At 50.2% G+C, this 21,698-nt stretch overlaps 1 protein-coding gene across 2 annotated transcripts; it reads left to right on the top strand.

Annotated features, from left to right (window-relative positions):
• Positions 1 to 261: 261 nt before the first annotated feature.
• On the top strand, positions 262 to 21,602 carry Man2b1 (mannosidase alpha class 2B member 1). Of its 2 annotated transcripts, none has more exons than XM_052166271.1 (24): positions 262 to 458; positions 1,339 to 1,441; positions 1,576 to 1,749; positions 2,890 to 3,083; positions 4,210 to 4,342; positions 4,567 to 4,712; positions 6,077 to 6,193; positions 11,447 to 11,529; positions 11,613 to 11,733; positions 11,802 to 11,880; positions 12,038 to 12,147; positions 12,393 to 12,500; positions 12,738 to 12,854; positions 13,504 to 13,686; positions 16,339 to 16,436; positions 16,522 to 16,639; positions 19,156 to 19,274; positions 19,353 to 19,454; positions 19,566 to 19,653; positions 19,759 to 19,839; positions 20,278 to 20,505; positions 20,759 to 20,908; positions 21,000 to 21,102; positions 21,402 to 21,602. In XM_052166271.1, exons 1-24 carry the CDS (start codon positions 300 to 302, stop codon positions 21,509 to 21,511), a joined length of 3,024 nt encoding a protein of 1,007 aa, XP_052022231.1. In that variant the 5' UTR covers positions 262 to 299; the 3' UTR covers positions 21,512 to 21,602. The 2 variants fall into 2 exon arrangements, with proteins under 2 accessions (XP_052022231.1, XP_052022230.1); XM_052166270.1 differs by having other exon boundaries at positions 1,543 to 1,749.
• The last annotated feature ends 96 nt before the right edge of the window (positions 21,603 to 21,698 follow it).

Genomic DNA, 21,698 nt, shown 5'->3' with positions numbered 1-21,698 from the left:
CCCTTAGGAACCATTGAAGTCCACTGGAAAAACTAAATCCTTCGCTTACACTCTTACAAAAGCATATGAAAAAGTCTTAGTGCTAAGGTCTCCTGCCAAAAGAACCCTGGGTAGAATGGGGGTGGGTACAGGTCCAGTACTTCCCAGTGCTCGGTATATATGTCAGTCTAGAGCCACAGTTCCTTGATAGCCCCGGCCCTGCCCCCTTCCTCACCGATTGGCGGTTCGGGTTCTGGGGGCGGAGCGTTCTCGGGGATTTAGCTAGGGTAGAGAGCTGCGGAAGCGGCGTCGCCGGAACCATGGGCACCCGATCGCATATCTCTGGTGTCCTTGCTGGTGGCGGGAACACCGGGTGGCTCTGGATGAGCTCCTGCAACCTAGGTTCGCCAGTCCTGCCTATTTCCTTTCTCTTTTGGTTGTTATTGGCCGCGCCTGGCGCTCGGGCCGCGGGTTACAAGGTGAGCTGGGGCCCGCGGGCGGAAATGTATTTGGGCAGAGTTGAACTGGAGGTGTGGGTGACACTGGTTCATAGGAAACTACTGTTGATCTGACGGTGATCTGAGAGCGTGCATTGGGTTTCTGAAAAGGTCTGGCGTGAGCCTGAAAACAAGGCTGCACGTGATTGTATTCGCCTCCCTGTGACTCCAAGTGGCCTGTTCGGACTTTGCATGCACTTAACTGTGGTTGGTCGGGCGAAGGATGAGCAGCCACTTGAAAGCGGGACGCTAAGTTTTGCACAGGTTGTGCTTGCATGGTTCCACTTGTTGGTGACTGCATCCCCCAAGACCCATTTGGCTCGGCTGGAAAACGCGTCTTGCAGATCTGACTACGTCACCTGGAAGCGCCCCTTCTTCACTTTCCAGAGTATGACTAGGAGATGTGAGATCACTTTCCAGAGTATGACCAGGAGATGTGAGCTGGGCTGCTCATCCCTAGCCTCCTGGCGCCTTGCCATGCAAGTCACTTCTCGGCACCATGCCTCAGTGTCCCAGCCTGACAATTAGGGCTAATATTGCCCCGTCTCTCAGGGTGGTTGCCTGGTGTCTGCCAATGCTTAGCTAACCCCAGCAAAAGTTATCATCCTAAAGTATGTGATCTGCTCTGTGGCGTTTGTGCAAAGTGGGAATAGTCTGTGTGTCCTTCCTGGGACAGATTATAGCTTTGTGACCTCTCTGGATCACCCCAAAGTTCAGGCCTGTGTTTGTATCTCCCTGCCTGCTTGTGACAGTGGAATTGAACATGCTAGGCCAGGGTTCTACCACAGAGCCCCAGCCTGTCTGCCTCTAAAACTCTAGGTTACTCACAGGGAATGTGTATGTTTTGGGGTTCTCTGTACAGACATGTCCCACAACGAAGCCAGGCATGATCAACGTGCACCTGCTGCCCCATACACATGATGACGTGGGCTGGCTGAAGACAGTGGACCAATACTATTATGGCAGTGAGTAGAGAGTCGGGAGCCCCTGTAATTTTTTCACGGACTTGGACATTGGGGTGGGAACAGTGAATTTTCTGGACTCTGTACCAATACATATCTTCTAGTGGACCTTGACTTCCTGACCTTCATGCCCACAGTACTGAGTGATGTTCAGCACGCATCTGTTCAGTACATCCTAGACTCAGTAATCGCCGCTCTCCAGGAGAATCCCACCCGTCGCTTCATCTATGTGGAAATGGCTTTCTTTTCCCGTTGGTGGGAGCACCAGAGCAACGCAACCCAGGACATTGTGCGGAACCTCGTGCGCCAGGGTGAGCCTGCCCCAGGAAGCGAAAAGAGGAAGCCCCGCTGGTTTGGCTTGTACCTTCTGCAAACCTCATCTCTCACACCACTTATTTCTTCTCCTTCTTCCTGTTCTCCTTCTCCTTCTCCTTCTCCTTCTCCTTCTCCTTCTCCTTCTCCTTCTTCTTCTCCTTCTCCTTCTCCTTCTCCTCCTTCTCCTTCTCCTTCTCCTCCTTCTTCTTCTTCTTCCTCCTCCTCCTCCTCTTCCTCCTCTTCTCCTCTTCTTCCTCCTCTTCCTCCTCCCCTCTTCTTCTTCCTTCCTTCCTCCTCCTCCTCTTCCTCCTCCTCCTCTTCTTCCTCTTCTTCTTTTTTCTCTTCCTCCTCTTCCTCCTCCCCCTCTTCTTCTTCCTTCCTTTCTCCTCCTCCTCTTTCTCATCCTCCTCTCTACCTCCTCTTCCTCCTCTCCTCCTCTTCCTCATCTCCTCCTCTTCCTCCTCTTCCTCCTCTTCTCCGTTTCCTCCTCCTCCTCTTCCTCATCTTCCTCTTCTTCCTTCTTCCTTCCTCCTCCTCCTACCCCTCTTCTTCTTCCTTCCTCCTCCTCCTCTTTCTCTTCCTCCTCTCTACCTCCTCTTCCTCCTCCTCTTCCTCCTCCTCTTCTTCTTCTTCCTTCCTCCTCCTCCTCTTTCTCTTCCTCCTCTCTACCTCCTCTTCCTTCTTCTTCTTCCTTCTTCTTCCTTCTTCTTCCTCCTCCTCCTTCTTCTTCATTGGGCCAGTGTCTTATTATATAGCCCTTCCTGGTCTGGAATTTGTTATTGGCTTAGGCTGGTCTTGAACTTGTGGAAATCCTCCTTCCTCGCTGCTTCCCTAGAGCTAGAACGAGAGGCTTGGGCAGCCAGGCATCTCTGAGATTTTTATCATATCATAGTGTACACACGCTGTACCCATAGTTCCACCTGCTTAGGATCTGTCCTCATGTAGAGAGAACCCTCTCTCACAAGGTCCCACCCCCAGTGGCTTCACCGGGAAGTCAGCCATGCAGATCTAAGCACACTGGTCTAGATGCTCCCCTCCTCTTCAGGCTTCGGTATATAGTATGGCCTGGTTTCCCAGCCTTGCCTACCATGGTCCCACTCCTGACACCTCCCCTCTCCACTGCCTCGTTTGAACAGGGCGCCTGGAATTTGTCAATGGTGGATGGGTGATGAACGACGAGGCAGCCACCCACTATGGTGCTATCGTGGACCAGATGACACTCGGGCTGCGCTTCCTGCAAGACACATTTGGTAGTGACGGACTTCCCCGTGTCGCCTGGCATATTGACCCTTTCGGCCACTCTCGTGAACAGGCCTCCCTGTTTGCCCAGGTGCCAGCACCCTGTTCTCCTTTGGACCTGTCCTTAACCTGCTCTGACTCTGCCTTTAGCTGCTCAGACCCCGCCCTTCTCTAGCAGTCTCTGGGTCTAGACGGAGGCTTGCTGAGACACCACCCCGTGAGGGAACTTGACTCTTATGAGTTGAGTTCAAGCCCTGATTGGTCTGTTCTAAGGTAGCACAGGTTTAAACTGCTTCGTTGGTCCTTTCCCTTGACCAGGCCTTATCTGAATTTTGATTGCACCAGCCTGCTGGGGTGAGGCAGCTCTCTAAACCAGTGACCCGTTAGCGATACCTTCCTTTAAAAACAGCTTCATGTCTGTGCTGACCCAACCCACCTCAGACTGTAGACATGACTAGGCAGGTGGAAGTGGGTTGTGGGTTAACAGCTGCTTCTTTGTTAATCCTCCTCAACCTTAGAAATAAGCGTTCAGGCTCTGTGGGACCCATCCCTGTGATGCCAGCATTTGGGAGGCTGGTGCGGGCAGAGGAGACTGGGAGGTAAAGGTCAGCATGGTTGAGACCCTGTCTCAAAAAAAAAAAAAAATCTAGGGCTGGAGAGAAAAAAAAAGATCTAGGACTGGAGAGATGGCTCAGTGGTTAAGAGCACTGACTGCTCTTCCAGAGGTCCTGAGTTCAAATCCCAGCAACCACATGGTGGCTCACAACCATCTGTAATGGGATCTGATGCACTCTTGTGTGTCTGATGACATCTATAGTGTACTTACATACATAAAATAAACAATTAAAAAAAAAAGAAAAAAATCTAACTTTAAAAAAAATTATTGCTGGGCAATGGTGGCGCACGTCTTTAATCCCAGCACTTGGGAGGCAGAGGCAGGTGGATTTCTGAGTTTGAAGCCAGCATCGTCTACAGAATGAGTTCCAGGACAGCCAGGGCTATACAGAGAAACCCAGTCTTGAAAAAAAAAAAGAAAATTTACAAAAATGAATTCTGTATCTGACAAGATGGGTCAGTGGGTAGAGGCGCTTCTCCCCAAGCCTCAGTGTGATTCCCAGCCCTGAAAAGCATAGTTTTAGTCTGTACACCTTCTCCATGTGGTCTTTCCCATTGGTCGAGAAGGCCGACACCCTTCACCCCACCCTCTCCGCTGCCAGATGGGATTTGATGGCTTCTTCCTTGGGCGCATTGACTATCAAGATAAATTTAATCGGAAGAACCTGCTGAGGATGGAGGAGCTGTGGAGAGCCAGTGACAGCCTGAAGCCCCCCGCCGCTGACCTCTTTACTGGTAAGACAGTGGGAGAGTGAAGCATGCAAGACCTCAGGCCCAGAAGAGTCCTGGTGTGCTCGTGCTGTGCTGTGATTATCGTAGAATTTTTAATGACTTTTGAACAGGGCTCTGTGTTTCCTTTTGTAACAGCCCTTTTGAATTTGGAAGTCTATCCTGGTTAGGATGTGGCAGGCTCTGACCCCAGGGCAGGTCTGGGGTGCTGAGTCTGGTTTTGTCTCTAGGTGTGCTCCCCAATAATTACAACCCTCCGAAGGACCTGTGCTGGGATGTGCTATGCACAGATCCTCCCATCGTGGAGGATCCCCAGAGCCCTGAGTTCAATGCAAAGAAGTTGGTCAATTACTTCCTGAAGCTCGCCTCTTCCCAGGTAACATAGAGATCCAGATGATAGTCCAGGGTGTGCAGGCACGGGCACCTAACCTTTCCCAAAGCCCAGGGGAATGCCTCCAAGGGACACGAGGGGCTGGAGAGACAGGGCATCTCCTGCTCACGTCTGAGGGCTAGAGTTGAGAGCCCAGCGCCCACATCATAGGTTAGTCATCCTAACCACATGCTCAGGAACGGGAGTTATCCCAGCTCTAGCTCCAAGAGACGGAGAGACAGGAGGATCACTGGGCTCTGGATTTCAGCCTGCGGAAGAAAATGAGAGTCCCAGATTCAAGGAGAGATTCTGTCCAAAGGAGTAGGTGGAGAATGGTGGGAGGGCACCTGGGACTCTCTTCTGATTTGTGCATGTTTATAGACAATGCATCCCTCTGAAATGTGTAAACACACACACACACACACCACACACACACACACACACACACACACACACACACACACACACACCTTAAAAAAAAATCCCCGGGCCAACTATTGTGGTATACTTTAATCCCAGGACCTGGGGGTGGAGGGTTGGGGAGAAGGCAGTTAGATCTCTGTGAGCTTGAAGCCAGCCTAGGACTACATAGTGGGACCCTGTCTCGAATCAAAACTGATAAACAAACCAAAGAAGTGGGCCAGTGAGATGGCTCAGTGGATAAAGGTGCTTGTGGCCAAGGTTGACAACCTGAGTTCAATTTCCAGAACCCACTTGGAGGAGCGAAAGCACTGACTCCTCTGTAAGTTGTTCTCCAGTCTCTAAGCTGGTGTATAGCATGCATACCATAACATATGTCTCCTCCCCTCATGATAAGCATTTAGAAGGAAGAGGGGGAGGAGGAGGGAAAGGAGGAGGAGGAGGAGGAGGGAAATGATGAGGGGGCGGCTCAGTGCCTTGTAGCCTCATTTGAGTAAAAGGACCCACAGCAACTACTGGCTGTTTTGTTGTTGTCAGACAAAGTCTTAGGTAATCCAAGCTGGCTTAGAACTTGCTATGTAGGTGAGGCTGGCTTTGAACTTCTGCTCCTCCTGCCTCCACTTTCTGAGTGCTGAGAATAAGATATGCACCACCCTGCCTGGGGCTCACAGCCAGGCCTTGATATGTGCACTCTGCTGACTGGGCTGCATCCGCAGCTCTTTCTTCACTGGGTATCTTTATGTTTCCTTCTGCTCCTGGGTACCAGAGTCCCATACATTCACGAGCGTGTGTTTGCGTGTATGTACGTGTGCGTGCGTGTGTGCAGCTTGCTAGGCTAGCACTCTCACACTACGCTCCATCTCTAGGCCCCACATGTGCTTTTGCACACTTGGGCACAGGGACGGTCCAGGACACCCTGCCTGGCCTGAGGATTGTCTTTTCATCAACAGAAAAAGTATTACCGAACCAACCACACTGTGATGACCATGGGCTCAGACTTCCAGTATGAGAATGCCAACATGTGGTTCAAAAATATGGACAAGCTTATCCGCCTGGTGAACGCGCAGGTCAGTGTGCCTCCTGTGTATGTTAACCACCTCTCTGACACTGAGACTGTTGAGTGACTAGGGGAAAGTAGTCAAGCACAGTCGTGCAACCTACTCCTGACGATTGCTGAGTTGGAGCCCAGCCTGGGACAGCCTGGGACACACACACACACACACACACACACACACACACATATCTGGTTTTTTTTTTTTTTTTTGAGAGACAGCCCTGGCTATCCCGGAACTCACTCTGTAGACCAGGCTGGCCTCGAACTCAGAAATTCACCTGCCTCTGCCTCCCAAGTGCTGGGATTATAGGCGTGCGCCACTACGCCCTGCTCATCTGTTTTTTTTTTTTTTTGGCGGGTTTTGTTGTTGTTGTTGTTTGAGACGAAGTTTTCTGTGTAGCCCTGGCTGTCCTGGAACTCGCTGTGTAGACCAGGCTGTCTTTGAACTCCCTGCTTCTGCCTCCTGAGTTCTGGGACTAAAGGTGTGTACCACCACACACCCAGCATAGTCCTAGTTTTCTAAGATTGTGGGTGAGTGCAGGTGCACCGACTATGCTTGTACACAGAGGCCAGAGGAGGAGGATGTGTCGTGTCTTGCTCTGTTGGTCCCTGTCTTATTCCCCTGAGGGTTGAGCCTGCAGCTAGGCTGGCAGTCAGCAAACCTGCACTGTAGCGGCCTCAAACTCTGGATAACTCTGAATTCCTCATCTTCCTGCCTTTCCTTCCCAAGTGCTGGGACCAAGGTGTGCACCACCACAGTGAGCCTCCTCCTCCTCCTTTCTGCTTTTCTGTTCCTGGTTTCCTGCCTCTCTTCTACTTTCTCCTCTTCCTGACTCCTCCTGTTTCTTCTTCCCTAAGAAATGTTCTTTATTTAGTTATTTTATGTGTATGGGAATTTTGTCTGCATATGTATCTGTGTATCATGCACATGTCTGGTACAGAATCCAGAAGAGGGCACCAGAATCCCTGGAAGTTACAGATCATTTGTACGCTAACTAAGCTGTCATGTGGAGTCTGGGTTCTCTGAAATGGCACCTGGTGGCCCAGTCACGGATCCATTTCTCCTTCTCCCTTTTTTAAAGGCAGGCTCTCACTATGCATTCCGGGTTGGTCTTGAACTCACAGAGATCTGTGGGCTTGTGCCTCCTGAGCATAGGAATTCAAGTCCTGCCACTGGTGCTGCCACTGCCCCAGGCCCCTCCTCCTCCTCCCTTTCCTCCTCTTTCTCAGGGTTGGGGATCATTAATGAGTTTCATATATGCTTGGCAAGGGCATCACACTTCAGTTCCTCATCCAGTTTTAAAGACCCTGGTGATTATTCTGGGCTTTCCAGATCCTTTTTATTTTAAGACCAGCTAATTAGAAATTTCAATGCCCTTAAAAATTAAAAAAAAAAAAAAATTCTATAGCCAGGTATGGTGACATACACCTTTAATCCTAGCATTTTGGAAACAGAGAAAAAATGGATCTCTGTGAGTTCAAGGCCAGTCTGGTCTATAGAGAGTTCCAGGACGGCCAGTGTTACATAGAGAGATCTTGTCTCCAAATTAAACCAAAACAAACAGAAACAAACCAAACAACCATCAAACAACTCAAAACCAAACTCAAATGTTTTATTTTATGTGTGTGGGAGTTTTGCCTGCATGTATGTCTGTGTACCACATGTGTGTGCCTCAGAGGCCAAAAGTGGGAGTCAGGTTCCCTGGAACGGGGGTCATAGACAGTTGTGAGCCTCTTTGTCACTGCTGAAAATGGAACCCATCTTCTGTAAGAGTAGCAAGAACTCTTAACTGCTGAGCCATCTCCAGCCCACTCCAATTCTCTTTGGCTACGTCACTAATAATAGTCACAGATTCTGTGGGATCAGACCACAAGGCGCCTTTGGTTGGTCATTGTCCCACCTATCAGACATGAAGCAGTGAGGGCGTGTCCTCTCTGGTGGGCGTGTCCTCTCTGGTGACCTGCCTGTGGTTTTGTCACTATTCCTTATCTATACATAAGCTCCACCCCTCCCCCAACATCATTGCCCACCCCTCCCTGGTCTGCCTCGCCAGACTCTCAGGGACTACGTCCAGGGCCTCCCAGAAGTCATTGTTCAGCCTTCCCAGACCCCTGCCTCCTGGAAAGCCTTTGGTACCTTTGACCATTTACTTCCTATAAACAACCATGTTCCAGGCCTGCCACCTTCTTAACTCTTCTAAACTCTAAAAATGGAGCCCCTGGGTTCCAGTCCTGGTTTTGTTTACCTCCCTACTGCTTGGTGATATTGAGAAATGTTCTTAAGCACACAGTGTCTTAGTTTTCTGTCTAGACCCACTTCACACAGCTGGTAATTCGAATTCGGGTGAGTCCGTTTGTACAGCTCAGATCTGTGCCTGGTTCATATGCATTTAGTGATGGCGATTATTTTTTTGGTGTTGTTTTGTGTGGCCTTTTGAGTCAGGGTCTCATGTAACTCAGGGTGGTCTTGAACTAAACTACGAAGCAAGGATGACCTTGAATCCCCAATGTTTAATCCTCCTGCCTCCACCTGAGTGCTGGGATGGCAGGCACCAGAGGGGTGCCACCAAACTTGGAACATGAACGGTGCCGCTGTTTTTGTGCAGTGCTGGAGATCAAACCCAGGCCTTGAGTATTTGAAGCAAGTGTGTTTTCCCTCAGACCTACATCCCGGGCACTGTTACTTTATGTTTATTCTTTCTGGGAAAGGTCGGCTGCTCCTTCTTTGAGATGCCATCTCCAGCTGGGCATGGTGGCATGTGCCTGCCACTGTAGCCCTTGGGAGGCTGTGGCCATAGGGTTGCTATGAGTTCCAGTCATAGTGGGCTCCATAATCAGTACTAAGAATACAAAGTCAACTGTAGCGACAATTCTAGAACATGTTTCAGTTGAATCCCAGGTGTGGGGCTGCTTCGGATTGTCTGGAGCAGCTGACTGATTTGTCTCGTGTTCTACGCAATGGTTTTACCAGTAGTTTCTGTGATTGTGTGACATTTGGAGTTCCAGGAACTTTTCAGAGGGTGTATAAATGCGAGGGTCCCTAGAGGCGTTGGTGGGGGTTGTTGGTCATTTATGGGGGCTGGTTGTTAGTAGTCGTGCTCAAAGAAGAAACAAAAGGAAAAAAATTAGATTTAGGGATCTCTTTTTCTCCCCTTCTATCCTTCTTTCTCTCTATCTAGTGAAGGGGTTAAATGGGAGAGGGGATATAAAGGGTGGGAAAAAGAATCCACAAACTAACAAAGACCAGCTACAGTGATTTATCTTAACAAACAAATGGGGGCTGGAGAGATGGCTTAGCCATTAAGAGCACTGACTGCTCTTCCAGAGGTCCTGAGTTCAATTCCCAGCAACCACATGGTGGCTCACAACCATCTGTAACAGGATCTGATGCCCTCTTTTGGTGTGTCTGACGACAGCTACAGTGTGTTCATATACATAAAATAAATAAATTAAAAAAAAAACGAATATAAACACCTAAAGACACTTATCTCCAATAGCTTCTTAGGAAGCCTTTTCCACAGCAGAGGCCTCCTCTCTGCTCCTAGATGTCCCCACTGTCACCCATGATGCTACTCCTGGGGCCGGTTTAACCTCTCTGACACCTCCTCCCCTCTGACTGTATCTCAGGGATTCAGAAGCTGGCTTCCCGAGGTTTCGGGTGCATGTTGAGGTGATGAGGAATTGTTCACTGAGGATGTCTGGTTGGAAGTACACAGGGGGTCCCTGAGTCTGGGTTCCACATCTACAAACCCAGCCAAGTGTGCGTGGAAAGAAGCCAGACGAGATAGAAGCTGAGGCAGGAGGATCATAAATTCATTTTCTGTCTGGATACTGAACAAGTCCAGGGCACCCTGGACAACTTAATATGACCATGTCTCCAAAGCCAAACCGAACCAAACAATTGAAACGAAATCTCCCAAAGGGAATCCATCTGGGAGTAGAGGCATATGTAAGTCTCTTGAATTCAATTTCCAGAAAATAAATAAATAAATAAATAAATAAGGAAAAATTGCAGACTTCCCCTTTGGTCTGGGGGCATCATGGGACAGAGACCATCCTGGCTGAGGATGACCTTGTTTATTGAGTCTCTGGTGTGTATATGGGGGACACAGCAAGAACATGGCAACACACTTGTTTCTTCTTCTCAGCAGTTGAAGGAGAGCCTCTCTTTCACCATGAAGATGATGTAATTCATTGGCAGAGCGTGAGCTCAGCACATTTCAGGTTCTGAGTCCACCTTCAGTGCTACCACAAAAGAAAAAGACCTTTTCGGAGTCTTACAGTGCTAAAAGCAATCATTTCTACCCTATAATGGCATGCTTAATTGTTCCTTATTTAATTGTCTTTTGAGGCAGGATTTCCTGTAACTCAGGCTGGACTTTGCTTGCTGTGTAGCTGGAGATGACCTTGAACTTTTGCTAGGCCTGTGCCCCTGGAGAGGAAGGACTGCAGGGTTCCTGGGGGGTTCAAATCATGCTTTGTACAAGCTCGACAATCGAGTTCAGATAAGCGTGGACTGAGCCACACACACCCGATCTCTCTTTTAAATAATAAAGCTGCCCAAACCTGTAGTTCCAGCTACAAGGGAGGCTGAGGCAAGAGGATCACATGGACATCCAGGGTCATCCAGGGCATCCAGGGCAGCTCGGTAACACAGGGAGACTGCCTCAGTCAAAACATGTAAAAAGGAAAAGAAAAAGTTACGTAAGATAACAGGATTACCCCTGAATCCTTTTAAATGCAGCAGTGTTTGGTCTTGGCCAAGACATACGCCCACGTTTGACCATTGTTTTGTACTCAAAAAAGTCTCTTTAGGGGCTGGAGAGAGGCTAAGAGGACCCTTTCAGAGGACCCACATGGCGGCTCACAACCTTTGTCACTCCAGCCCCATGGGTTCTGACATCCTTTTCTGGTCTTTGTGGCACCAGGCACGCAGGTGGTGAAACATCTATACACATTAAATACACAAATAAATCTTTTTTGTTTGTTTGTTTGTTTGTTTTTTGGATTTGGTTTTTTCAAGACAGGGTTTCTCTGTATAGCCCTGGCTGTCCTAGAACTCACTCTGTAGACCAGGCTGGCCTCGAACTCAGAAATCCGCCTGCCTCTGCCTCCCAGAGTGCTGGGATTACAGGCGTGTGCCACCACAGCCCAGCTACAAATAAATCTTAAAAGCAACAACAAATGTAGAGGACTCGACCCATTGGATTCCTGTGGGCCCCGGGAAGATACACACCCCGGGCTCACACACGCCTTCCCCCAGCAGCAGGCGAAAGGGAGCCAGGTCCACGTTCTCTACTCCACACCTACGTGTTACCTCTGGGAGCTGAACAAGGCCAAACTCACCTGGTATCTGGGACAGGGGACTGGGGCGTCTGGGGTGGGGTTGGTATGCGCCACGGTTTGTGACTGCTCTCAATGTCCCCGTGCAGGACAGTGAAGAAGGACGACTTCTTTCCTTATGCCGATGGCCCCCACATGTTCTGGACTGGCTATTTTTCCAGCAGGCCAGCCCTCAAGCGCTATGAGCGCCTCAGTTACAACTTCCTGCAGGTGAGTGAGCCTGTGGAAATCCCAGCCACCCAGAAGAGCTGCTGCCCGACATGTCACTTTCTCCTCAGGTGTGCAACCAGCTTGAAGCACTGGTGGGTCCCCAAGCCAACGTGGGACCCTATGGCTCAGGAAACAGTGCACCCCTTAGTGAGTGTCGTCAGTTGACCATGGATTGATTGGGGTGGGGGAGGGTAGGATTGAAGTTAGAACCCTGTTGGCTTGCACCGGACCTTTTGCCTATGCTGAGCCCCGGTGGGGCTCAGAGTTCTGTGGGAGAGACATCCAACTTATGTTCTCTTGACAGAGGAGGCCATGGCGGTGCTCCAGCACCATGACGCTGTCAGTGGTACTGCAAAGCAGAATGTTGTAAATGACTACGCGAAGCAGCTGGCAGCAGGCTGGGGACCCTGTGAGGTTTGAGGGGCAGGGTCTTGAACTAGGAGGGGGCGTGGTCCATAGTGATGGGCGGGCCTCAAAGCACTTGTAGGGGCGGGGAGAAGGAGGGGACGGTAAGGAGGGATCCATTCTTGGGAATGAAGGGTGGAGCTTATGGGAAATGGGCGGGGTATAGGTAGGAGAGGCGGAGCCTTGTTGGGCAGGACCAGGCTGCGTGGGGTGCAGACCTTGGTGCAGGTAGGTCTTTTGGTGATCCTCGCCAGGTTCTCGTGAGCAACGCTCTGGCACAACTCAGCCAATACAAACAGAACTTCTCATTCTGTCGCGAGCTCAACATCAGCATCTGCCCAGTCAGCCAGAAGTCGGAGCGCGTGAGTCAGGGCTGGGAGGCAAGTGGGACAGGACCAGAAGGTGACACCTGCAGTGAAAAGGATAGAATGGTTGTGTAATTTATTTCTGGGGGGCCATTTTGGATGCAGGGACGCTGGGACAGAATAGTTCATCACAAGGGGCCAGGCATGTCCTGGAAATTCAGGGCTGTGTGGGAAGAGACTCTCCTAGATGGGTGGTTTTGGAGGCCTGCTGTGATAATGCCTTTCCTTCCATAGTTCCGGGTAACTGTTTACAACCCCGTGGGGCGAAAGGTGGATCGGATGGTTCGGCTGCCTGTCGGTCAAGGCAACTACTTCGTGAAGGACCCCAATGATAAGAGCGTTCCCAGTAATGTGAGCCTGTGAAATGAATCCTCCCTTCCCCAATGCATGTCCCCCGGATCTTGTAGATATCTCCCCGAGTTTCTTCTTCCTCCGTGTGTCTTCCACCTCTGTTCCTTAATAGCAGCCTCCTGAGAAATAGCTCCTTCCCACAAGAGACCACCCTTCTGAACCCCCTTGGAATTTCCCTTCTTTCCTTCCTTCCCTCCCCCCCATTTCCTCCCTCCTCCCTCCTCTTTTTTCCTTCAGATAGGTTTTCCCTGTAGCCCAGGCTGGCCTCCAGTTTATGATCTTCCTGCCTTAACCCTGAGTGTTGCGATTGCAGGTTTGGGTCACCTCACTGCTTCCCCATCACCTCACCTCCGTTTTCGGATTTTCCCCAGGAGGTCTCCATTCCTGAACTTCTAACCTCGTCTCTTTCTCTGCTTCCCCTTTTCTCCCAGACTCCTACCTAGTCTCTGTATATGACTTCCCTTCTTCTCTCTGCTTGTTTTCTTCCTGTTTCCTCTTCCTTGAACCAGGTATGAAATATGCTGGGCAAAGGCCCCTCCTCCCCCCACCTAGTTTTCTTCTTCTCTCTATTTTTTGCCCTCTGAGGTCGATGTGTACACACATGACTTGTTTCCTAAGTGCCTTCCTGACTGACATTCTCCTGTTCAAGGTGGTGATGGTTCCCAGTTCTTACCAGTCGTACCAGTTTGAGCTGCTGTTCCCAGTCTCAGTGCCCGCCCTGGGCTTCAGCAGCTACTCTGTGACCAAAGTGAGTGGCCGTAACGACCAGGCCCGCCACCTGCTGGCCAGGCCCAGGAAGCCCAAGTCCCGGGTCTTAGTCATTGAAAATAAGGTGAGACTCTCCTGGGATTCCCTTCCTTGCCTCAGTGACAAATTTAAAGTGTTGTAAACCGACTTGGATTCTGGGCCAGTGGGTTCTGGGTCCTTGGCTTGTGTTCATCTGTCCCGATGATGTGTTCTTTAGTGAGGAGGGTGACCTTTGCGCCTCGGTTTTCTTTCAGCTGTGTAAATCTAGTGTAACCACGAGATTGCTAAGGTCAGAGCCCATGGCAGGTAGGTGTGGAAGGGTCAGGGAAGGCTTCTTTGGTAAGGAGACAGCCGAAGGCTGGGATTATACAGCGGTGATAGATCCCTTGCCTGGCATCTGTGAGCCCCTGAGTTCAATCCCAGCAACTCAAAAAAACCAGATAAATCAAGAGCTGGTGTCTTAGCGTTTTTTACCGCTGTGATGAAGTACTGTGATGGAATTGGGGAGGAAAGGGTTTATTTTGCTTTCCTTCCAGGTAACAGGTCCAGGTAACAGGTCCATGACTGAGCGGAATCAGGATAGAAAGTGAAGCACAGCAGGGCCCTTGAGGCGGAGCCAACACCGGGGCCATGGAGGATGCTGGTTACTGCCTTGCTCTTCCTGGCTTTCTCAGCCTCCTTTATTATTGGCTCCAGAACCACTGGCCCAGGGGCGGCTCCACCCACGTTGGGCTGGGCCTTGTCCCATCAATCACTAATTTAGAAAATGTTCTTCAGGCTTGCCTATAGCCCTTTTATCTTATAGAGACATTTTCTCAATTGAGGTTCCCTCCTGTCAGATGTCAGTTATGTGTCAAGTTGATATAAAAAGTACCCAGCACAGCTGGGGAAGTACCCAGCACAGCTGGGGAAGTACCCAGCACAGCTGCGGAGCGCTCAGCTGGTTAAGAGCATGCACTGCTCTTGCAAAGAACTCAAGTTTGGTTCCCAGTGCCTAGGTCCAGCAGCTCACAATCAACTGCCTGTAACTCCAGGTCTAGGGGAACACAGTGCTTCTGGCCTTGCAGGCATCTGCAATCATGTACACATACCTACCCAGACACACACACGCACGCACACACACACACACACACACACACAAACACATACAGTTAAAAGTTAAAAAGATATTCGGCAAAACCAGAACGGGGAACTGGGAAGGGGTGGGAGGGAGGACAGGGGAAGAGAAGGGGGCTTACGGGACTTTCGGGGAGTGTGGGGGGGGGGTTAGAAAAGGGGAAATCATTTGAAATGTAAATAAATTATATCGAATAAAAAAATAAAAAAAAAAAAAGTTAAAAAGAAAATCCTGATCAGGTGTAGTGGCACAGGCCTTTAATCTCAGCACTTGAGAGGCAAAGGCCAGCAGATCTCTGGGAGTTCAAGGGCAGCCTGGTTTACATAGTGAGTTCTAGGACAGCCAGAGCTATGTAGTGAGACCCTGTCTCAAAAAACAAAACAAACAAACAAAAAATAAAAAACACCCAAAACCCAGGTAAGTGAAATAAAGAAAAGTAGATTGTCCTGAGACTTGGCATATTGCCTTTGTAAGCTCCTTTTTTCAAAAAAATATACTAAAAGTTGTATCAGATGATGTGGGCCTTGGTATGGTATGGTGTGTCTGTAATCCTGATATTTTGAAGGCAGAGTTAAGGGTTGGTGGGGCTTGCTAACCCAGGGGTTGGTGAACTCCAGGTTCACTGAGAAACTCTTATCTCGAAAACACAAGGTCTACATAGCTTGGTCTACCTAGTGAGTTCAGGCTAGCCAGAACTACATAATGTAAATCTGGGTCAAAAAATAAAAATAAAACAGGCTGGGGAGATGGCTCAGTGGCTAAGAACACTTGCTGCTCTCTTAGAGGACCGGGGTTCAATCCCTAGCACTGACTTGGGAGCTCACAACTGTCTGGGACTCTTGTCTGGGAGATCCAACATCCTCACACAGACATACAAGTAGGCAAAATAGCAGTTCACATAAAATAAAAATAAATAAATCTTTAAAAAAAAAAGTGGGTAGTGACAGCCAGCCATCTTTAGTCTCTGACGTCATGCCTGCACATGAAGGAACACACAGAAAGAGGCACACATGCAGACACACCACCACACAAAAGCTATGTGGTGACAGTTTTGTAAAGATAAATAATGTCTATGCAAGTCTCATTATGTGTTCATTATTACTATTCACCTTTTCTTTAGATTCTAAAGGAAATACAAATATTTTTTGGGCGGTATGGTGGGGACAGGGTCTCACAGAGCCCAGGCTGGCCTTGAACTTGGTGCCTCAGTCCCAGGTCACATGTGCTAGCAAGCACTCTGACAACTGAGCTGATTGTCGTTGCAACATGAGAATGTTTCTGAGCTCCTCTGAAAGCCTTATGGGTTCTGCCATTTGGCTCATGGGTCAGATGATAAATTATTGGTCAAGCTCTGGAGCAGATGAGGCGTGTGATGAATTCTGGCTACCGTATTGGCTCTGCTGCTGTGGGGTAGACTTGAGTATGGAAATGAGGGTTTCTGCAAAGGGCTCTGGTGTGTAGAGAAGTGGCCAGGTAGGGGCGGAAGTCGATGGAAGCAGGTGTTACAGGAGTGTTTATTGACTGGGTCAGGAACAGCGCTGGGCGAGATGAGGGAAGATGGCTCCAGGAAAGGCTGGGGGGAGAGGCTTGTTTACACCTGTGCTCCGTTTCCCCACCCAGTACATTCGGGCCACATTTGACTCCGACACGGGCTTGTTGATGAAGATTGAAAACATGGAAGAGAATATCTTGCTGGAAGTGAGCCAAGGCTTCTTTTGGTGAGGAAGGGCGGCGTGGTCAGAGCCGGGGGGCGGGGTGCCTGGAGCGGAGGCCTCTCCTCATGCTCATTGTCTCTGGTTGCAGGTACAACGCCAGCGTTGGGGATGGGAAGAGTTCTCAGGCTTCTGGTGCTTACATCTTCAGACCTGGTGCTCGAAAACCACGGCCTGTGAGCCGCTGGGCTCAGATCAGTTTGGTGAAGGTCTGTGGCCAGGAACCATGAGTGGGTCTGGGTGTGGGAGTGGGAATGTGGACTCTGGGAATGGGAGGCGCCTCACGTAAAGTGTGGGTGGGAACTATTTCATCTTCTTTGTTATTATTTTAAATATTACATGGTGTGTGTGAGTGTGCGCGTGTGCCTAAGCTCGTGCGGACACACGCACAAGTTAAGTTAGAGGACAGTTTATGTGAATCTACCACATGGGTCTCTAGGATAGAATGCAGGTCATCAGCTTTGGCAGCAAGCACTTTGACCCCGGGGTTCATCTCTCTGGTCCCCAAGACAGGGTTTTACTAGGTAGCTCAGCCTGGCCTCACAAATCTTGACCTCCTTAGCCTCTAGAGTCCTAGGGGTACAAGAGTGCATCACCATGCCTGGCTTGACTTTCCCTTTACATATGGGAGTAAGAGCCCAGGCTCCCCCTGCTGATGGATGAAAGCCACGAGTATAATGGGTTCTTTCATGTTCCAGTCCATTCCTGGCTTTGGAAATTGGAGGTGAAGCGAGTAGCAAAGTAAAACTGCTTAGAGTTCACCAAGGTCTGGGAAGTGAGTTTATATCTTGGGATGCAGTTTAGATCACTTGCATATGATAAAGGCCTGAGTTCTATCTAGGTCCACATTAGCATAATAGTACTTGGTAGCTGAGGCAGGGGAATCTCAGGTTTGAGGCCAGCCTAGGCTATGTAGTGAGTCTCTCTGTCTCTGTCTGTCTTGGTCTCTCTCTCTCTCTCTCTCTCTCTCTCACACACACACACACACACACACACACAGAGGTAAGCACCTGTACTTACTTACTGGCCAAGGTCATCTGATATAGCACCTTTACCAGAAACAGAATATAGTGGTGATTGCCAGGATCAATACAGTTATGGCTGCCAAGGTATGATGTGTGGAATACATGGAATACAAGATTAATGTCTACAACTGTCTTGTCAAGCTTCCGTCTTTCCTTGACTACTTGGGGCAAACGGAAAAACACAAAGGCCTGAACAGTTCACTGCCTCAGAAGTGCATCAGTCCTGCAGGCACTGGAAGGCACATTGTGCCCCAGGAGCCTCGGACTGTAACCTGGAAAACCTATGTTGCATGCCTGTCAAGACAGCTAGGCCAACTCCACCACTCTCTGCACATACTCATGCCTGCGCACACGTGTGCACATGCATGCATACACACAGAAGCAGCAGCAAAAACATTTCTGTGTGGGTGGATATTTGATAATCCACACCTAATTTTTCTTGAGTATCTCAAAGTGGCCCTCTAATGATTTTCTGCTATTCCCTCCTAGGGTGGGAAAGGAGTGGATGCAGACTTCTGAGGCTCATATGTGAAGTAATTCCCATTTAGGCAAATGTACATACTGTATTGGAATATGATTTGGCCTTTTGTAAAAAGTGTTATCTGAATTAACCTTGTTTTCAACAAGATAAGACTCATTTCCTCTGGGCCGTGTATGGTATACATTCAGTCCCGGCGCCAAGAGGCAGAGGTAGGCGTGGGAGGCCAACCAAAAATATATACTGAGACTCCATCTCAAAACCAAAACCCAAACCAAAAAAAAAAAAAAAAAAAAAAAAAACCCAGCATCACAACAACCAATCAACCAACCAGTCAACCAACCAAAGTACACTTTGTAACAGAATGTCTGCTGGTCACCCAGGATAGGTGAAGATCTCACAATTGCCACCATTTCTTCTATCCTGTTCTTGTTCCTCTCACTTCTTATTTCTAATGTTCAGCTACTCTCCTGGTCCAATAGAGACACTCAGGCTCCAAGCACAGTTTCTGTGTTTGTGCCAGTGAGAGGGAAACACTGCTCCATGCTACCCTGATGGGCGGGTTGTGGCCATGCAGTTCCTGATAGGCACATCAAAGACTACACGCTCGAAGCTAGAGTCCTATGCTAAGGAGGGAAGATGGGGCAATGGTGGTTATCCAGTATGTACGGATACAGTCAAAGGCCATGTGGCCTGTGGGGCCTGGTCAACACACCTGCAATCCCAGCAGGGCGCTAGAGTCTGCACAGGCAAGAGTTCAGGGCTAGTTTTCAGTGTTGACTACCTACAGAGTTTGAGGTTAGTTAGCTTGAGGTGCTTGAGACCCTATCTATAAATAAGATAAGATAAGATAAAATACAATGATTATGTGGACCAGCCAGGTTCTGGATTCCAGAAGCAAGGGGGTGGGGGTGGGCGTTGGGGTGGGAGGGAGGAACTGGTAAGGCGGCTCAGTGGGTAAAGGTGCCTTCCAACAAGGCTGCCCGGCTGTGTTCAGTCTCTAGAATGAATGGGGTAGAGAGGAGAAGCAGTTCCAGCATGTTGTCCTTTGATCTCTGCATATCTCCTACACACAACACCACACACCACACCACACCACACCAAAAAACGAAAGCCATGAGAACATCTTGTTGAGTCAGTCTGAGGTGGATGTTGGTGGAACCGCCTTCAGGGAGCATTTTCAACATGGCTGACAGCAGCCCCTCCCCCTGTGCACCCACAGACAGACTTGGTGCAGGAGGTACACCAGAATTTTTCAGCCTGGTGTTCTCAAGTGATTCGCCTGTACAAAGGACAGCGTCATTTGGAGCTGGAGTGGACAGTGGGACCAATCCCAGTGGAGTGAGTGTAGCAAGCCTCTCTACAGTGGGGAGTGGTGTTTTGGAGGAACTCACAAGGTTACTTTTCTGTTGAGTACAGAGATGACTGGGGGAAGGAGGTCATCAGCCGCTTTGACACCCCATTGAAAACCAAGGGAGAATTCTTCACGGACAGCAACGGCCGGGAGATCCTGAAGAGGAGGTGGGAAGAGGGCATCATGGTGGAACCTGTGGTGTGTTGGGGATTTAGTGATGGTTTGAGGATGAAGAGGATGCTGGGTCCCAGATCTGACCACATCCCACCTCTTCCCAGGGGTGATTACCGACCCACTTGGACGTTAAATCAGACTGAGCCCGTGGCTGGAAACTACTATCCTGTCAACACTCGAATTTACATCATGGTACCTGCCCTGCCACTGCCCCAGACTAGGAAGCATCTCCCAGATTACCCGGGGCAGGATGGGCTCCCAGTAGGGCCCTCCATTCTCAGTCACCTTTACACCTAGGACGGCCAAATGCAGCTGACCGTGTTGACTGACCGCTCCCAGGGGGGCAGCAGCCTGCAGGATGGCTCACTGGAGCTCATGGTGAGAGGAGCCCCATCGAAGCTGAGTTTCTCCCATAGGGTGCGCTCAGACACAGCCAAGCTTAAGGCTATTTGTTGGTACCCAGTTTCTGTTTGTGGCCCCGGTTCCACCCTCTTTGCTTCCCTGCCTTTCTTGTGCTGGGATTAAGGCATCCATATGCCTGGCTTTGGAATTACATGCCTAGGTTCCACTTTCCTTCCTCTTACCTAGGCTTTGACTTGTCCTGTGATGATTCTCTGGTTTGGCAAGTGATCTTTCTTTGTCCTGGGCTCTTGTCAGTTGGGCCTCACTTCCGCTGGAGTCTGCCGCCAGCCACTGACCCTCGCCTTCATTGTTTACTCGGTCTTTAGTTTCTGTTGAAGTTACTGCAAGCCTGTATCCAACTTCTGAACCCTGCCCCCTTGCTGGTTCCTCACTCTTGGCTACTCCTCGGCGCAGGTGCACCGACGGCTGTTGGTGGATGATCAGCGTGGAGTGGGGGAAGCCTTGTTGGAGACAAATACCGGGGATAAGGTTCGAGGGCGCCACCTTGTGGTGGTGAGCTCTGTTAGAGGTGCGGCTGCAAGACACCGACTGCTGGCGGAGCAGGAAGTCCTGGCCCCTCAGGTGGTGCTGGCTCCGGGGAGCGGCAGTCCCTATCGATCCCAGGCATCACTAAAGACTCAGGTGAGGGACGGCAAGGCGGGCAGAAAGGGAGAACCCGAGCGACGCCTTCTAAGCCCCTCTCTTCAAGAGTTCGTTCCTCCTCAGGCTAAGCCTTACCCCTCCAGGGGTGAGCTCCACCCTGTTGTAAGAACTAGCTCCCACTCCAAAGCCCCCTCCCTTCAGGATTAAACTTCATTTCCTGCAAGTCCGCGGTGATTGCCAGCCAGGCTCTGACCGATCCAGTCTCCTCGACTTAGCCCTCTTCTTTCCATAGTTCTCTGGGCTTCGCCAAGCCCTACCCCCACAGGTGCATCTGCTCACGCTGGCTCGCTGGGGTCCAAAGATGGTGCTGCTGCGCTTGGAGCACCAGTTCGCCGTGAAAGAAGATCATAACCTGAGCTCCCCTGTGACCTTGAACGTGGAGGTGAGGGGCTGTTGAGCTGAGAGACTGACGGGATTCACAGTCGGTCAGGCCAGAGCCGGTCGGCTCACCTGGGTCCACCCATTCCCTGCAGAACCTGTTCCAGACCTTCACCATCGTCTACCTGCAGGAGACCACGCTGGCAGCCAACCAGCCCCTGTCCAGGGCTTCCAGGCTCAAGTGGATGACAAATACCGGTGAAGACCTGGGCTGGCAGCAGAGGGTGGGACCAGCGAGCCAGCAGTGCACCTGTACTTTGGGGCATAGGCTCTTGTCTCCAGGATGCGTTTGTCTCCATCCATGTCTGGTTCCAGAATGGCGCCTGTTGCCTTTGGGGATGTGAGAGCGGTGGCTAGGAGTCTGAGAGGGTTTGGGGAATCTTAGGTGGTACTCAGGCACAGGGAAGTGGTTTAAAGGTCGGGGTGTGAGAGGACCTGGGCAAAGGTGGGTGTCTATGGTTGTGTCAAGGCCTGAGTTCTCTTTTGCCAATCACCAGGGCCCATCTCCTACCCAGCTCCTTCCACGTTGGACCCTACCTCAGTCACACTGCAGCCTATGGAAATACGGACCTTCCTGGCCTCAGTTCAGTGGCAAGAAGCCAGCTAGGCCTGCCAGGAGCAGGAGCAGGAGCAGGAGCAGACCTCCTCTTCTCCTGCTGTAACCACTCAAAAAAATCATTAAAAGGTTTCTACTGAGACTCAGGTCACCCAGTGCATTATTTTTTCAGGAGGGGACACAGACTGTGAGATCTGGGGAGATCAGCACACCCTAGCTCAGCCCTGACCCCAGACCC

The sequence above is a fragment of the Apodemus sylvaticus genome, chromosome 21, assembly GCF_947179515.1.
Source record: "Apodemus sylvaticus chromosome 21, mApoSyl1.1, whole genome shotgun sequence".
Classification (NCBI taxonomy): Eukaryota; Metazoa; Chordata; class Mammalia; order Rodentia; family Muridae; genus Apodemus; species Apodemus sylvaticus.
The sequence above is the reverse complement of the archived record's forward strand: the minus strand, read 5'-3'. Positions and strand labels throughout refer to the sequence as shown.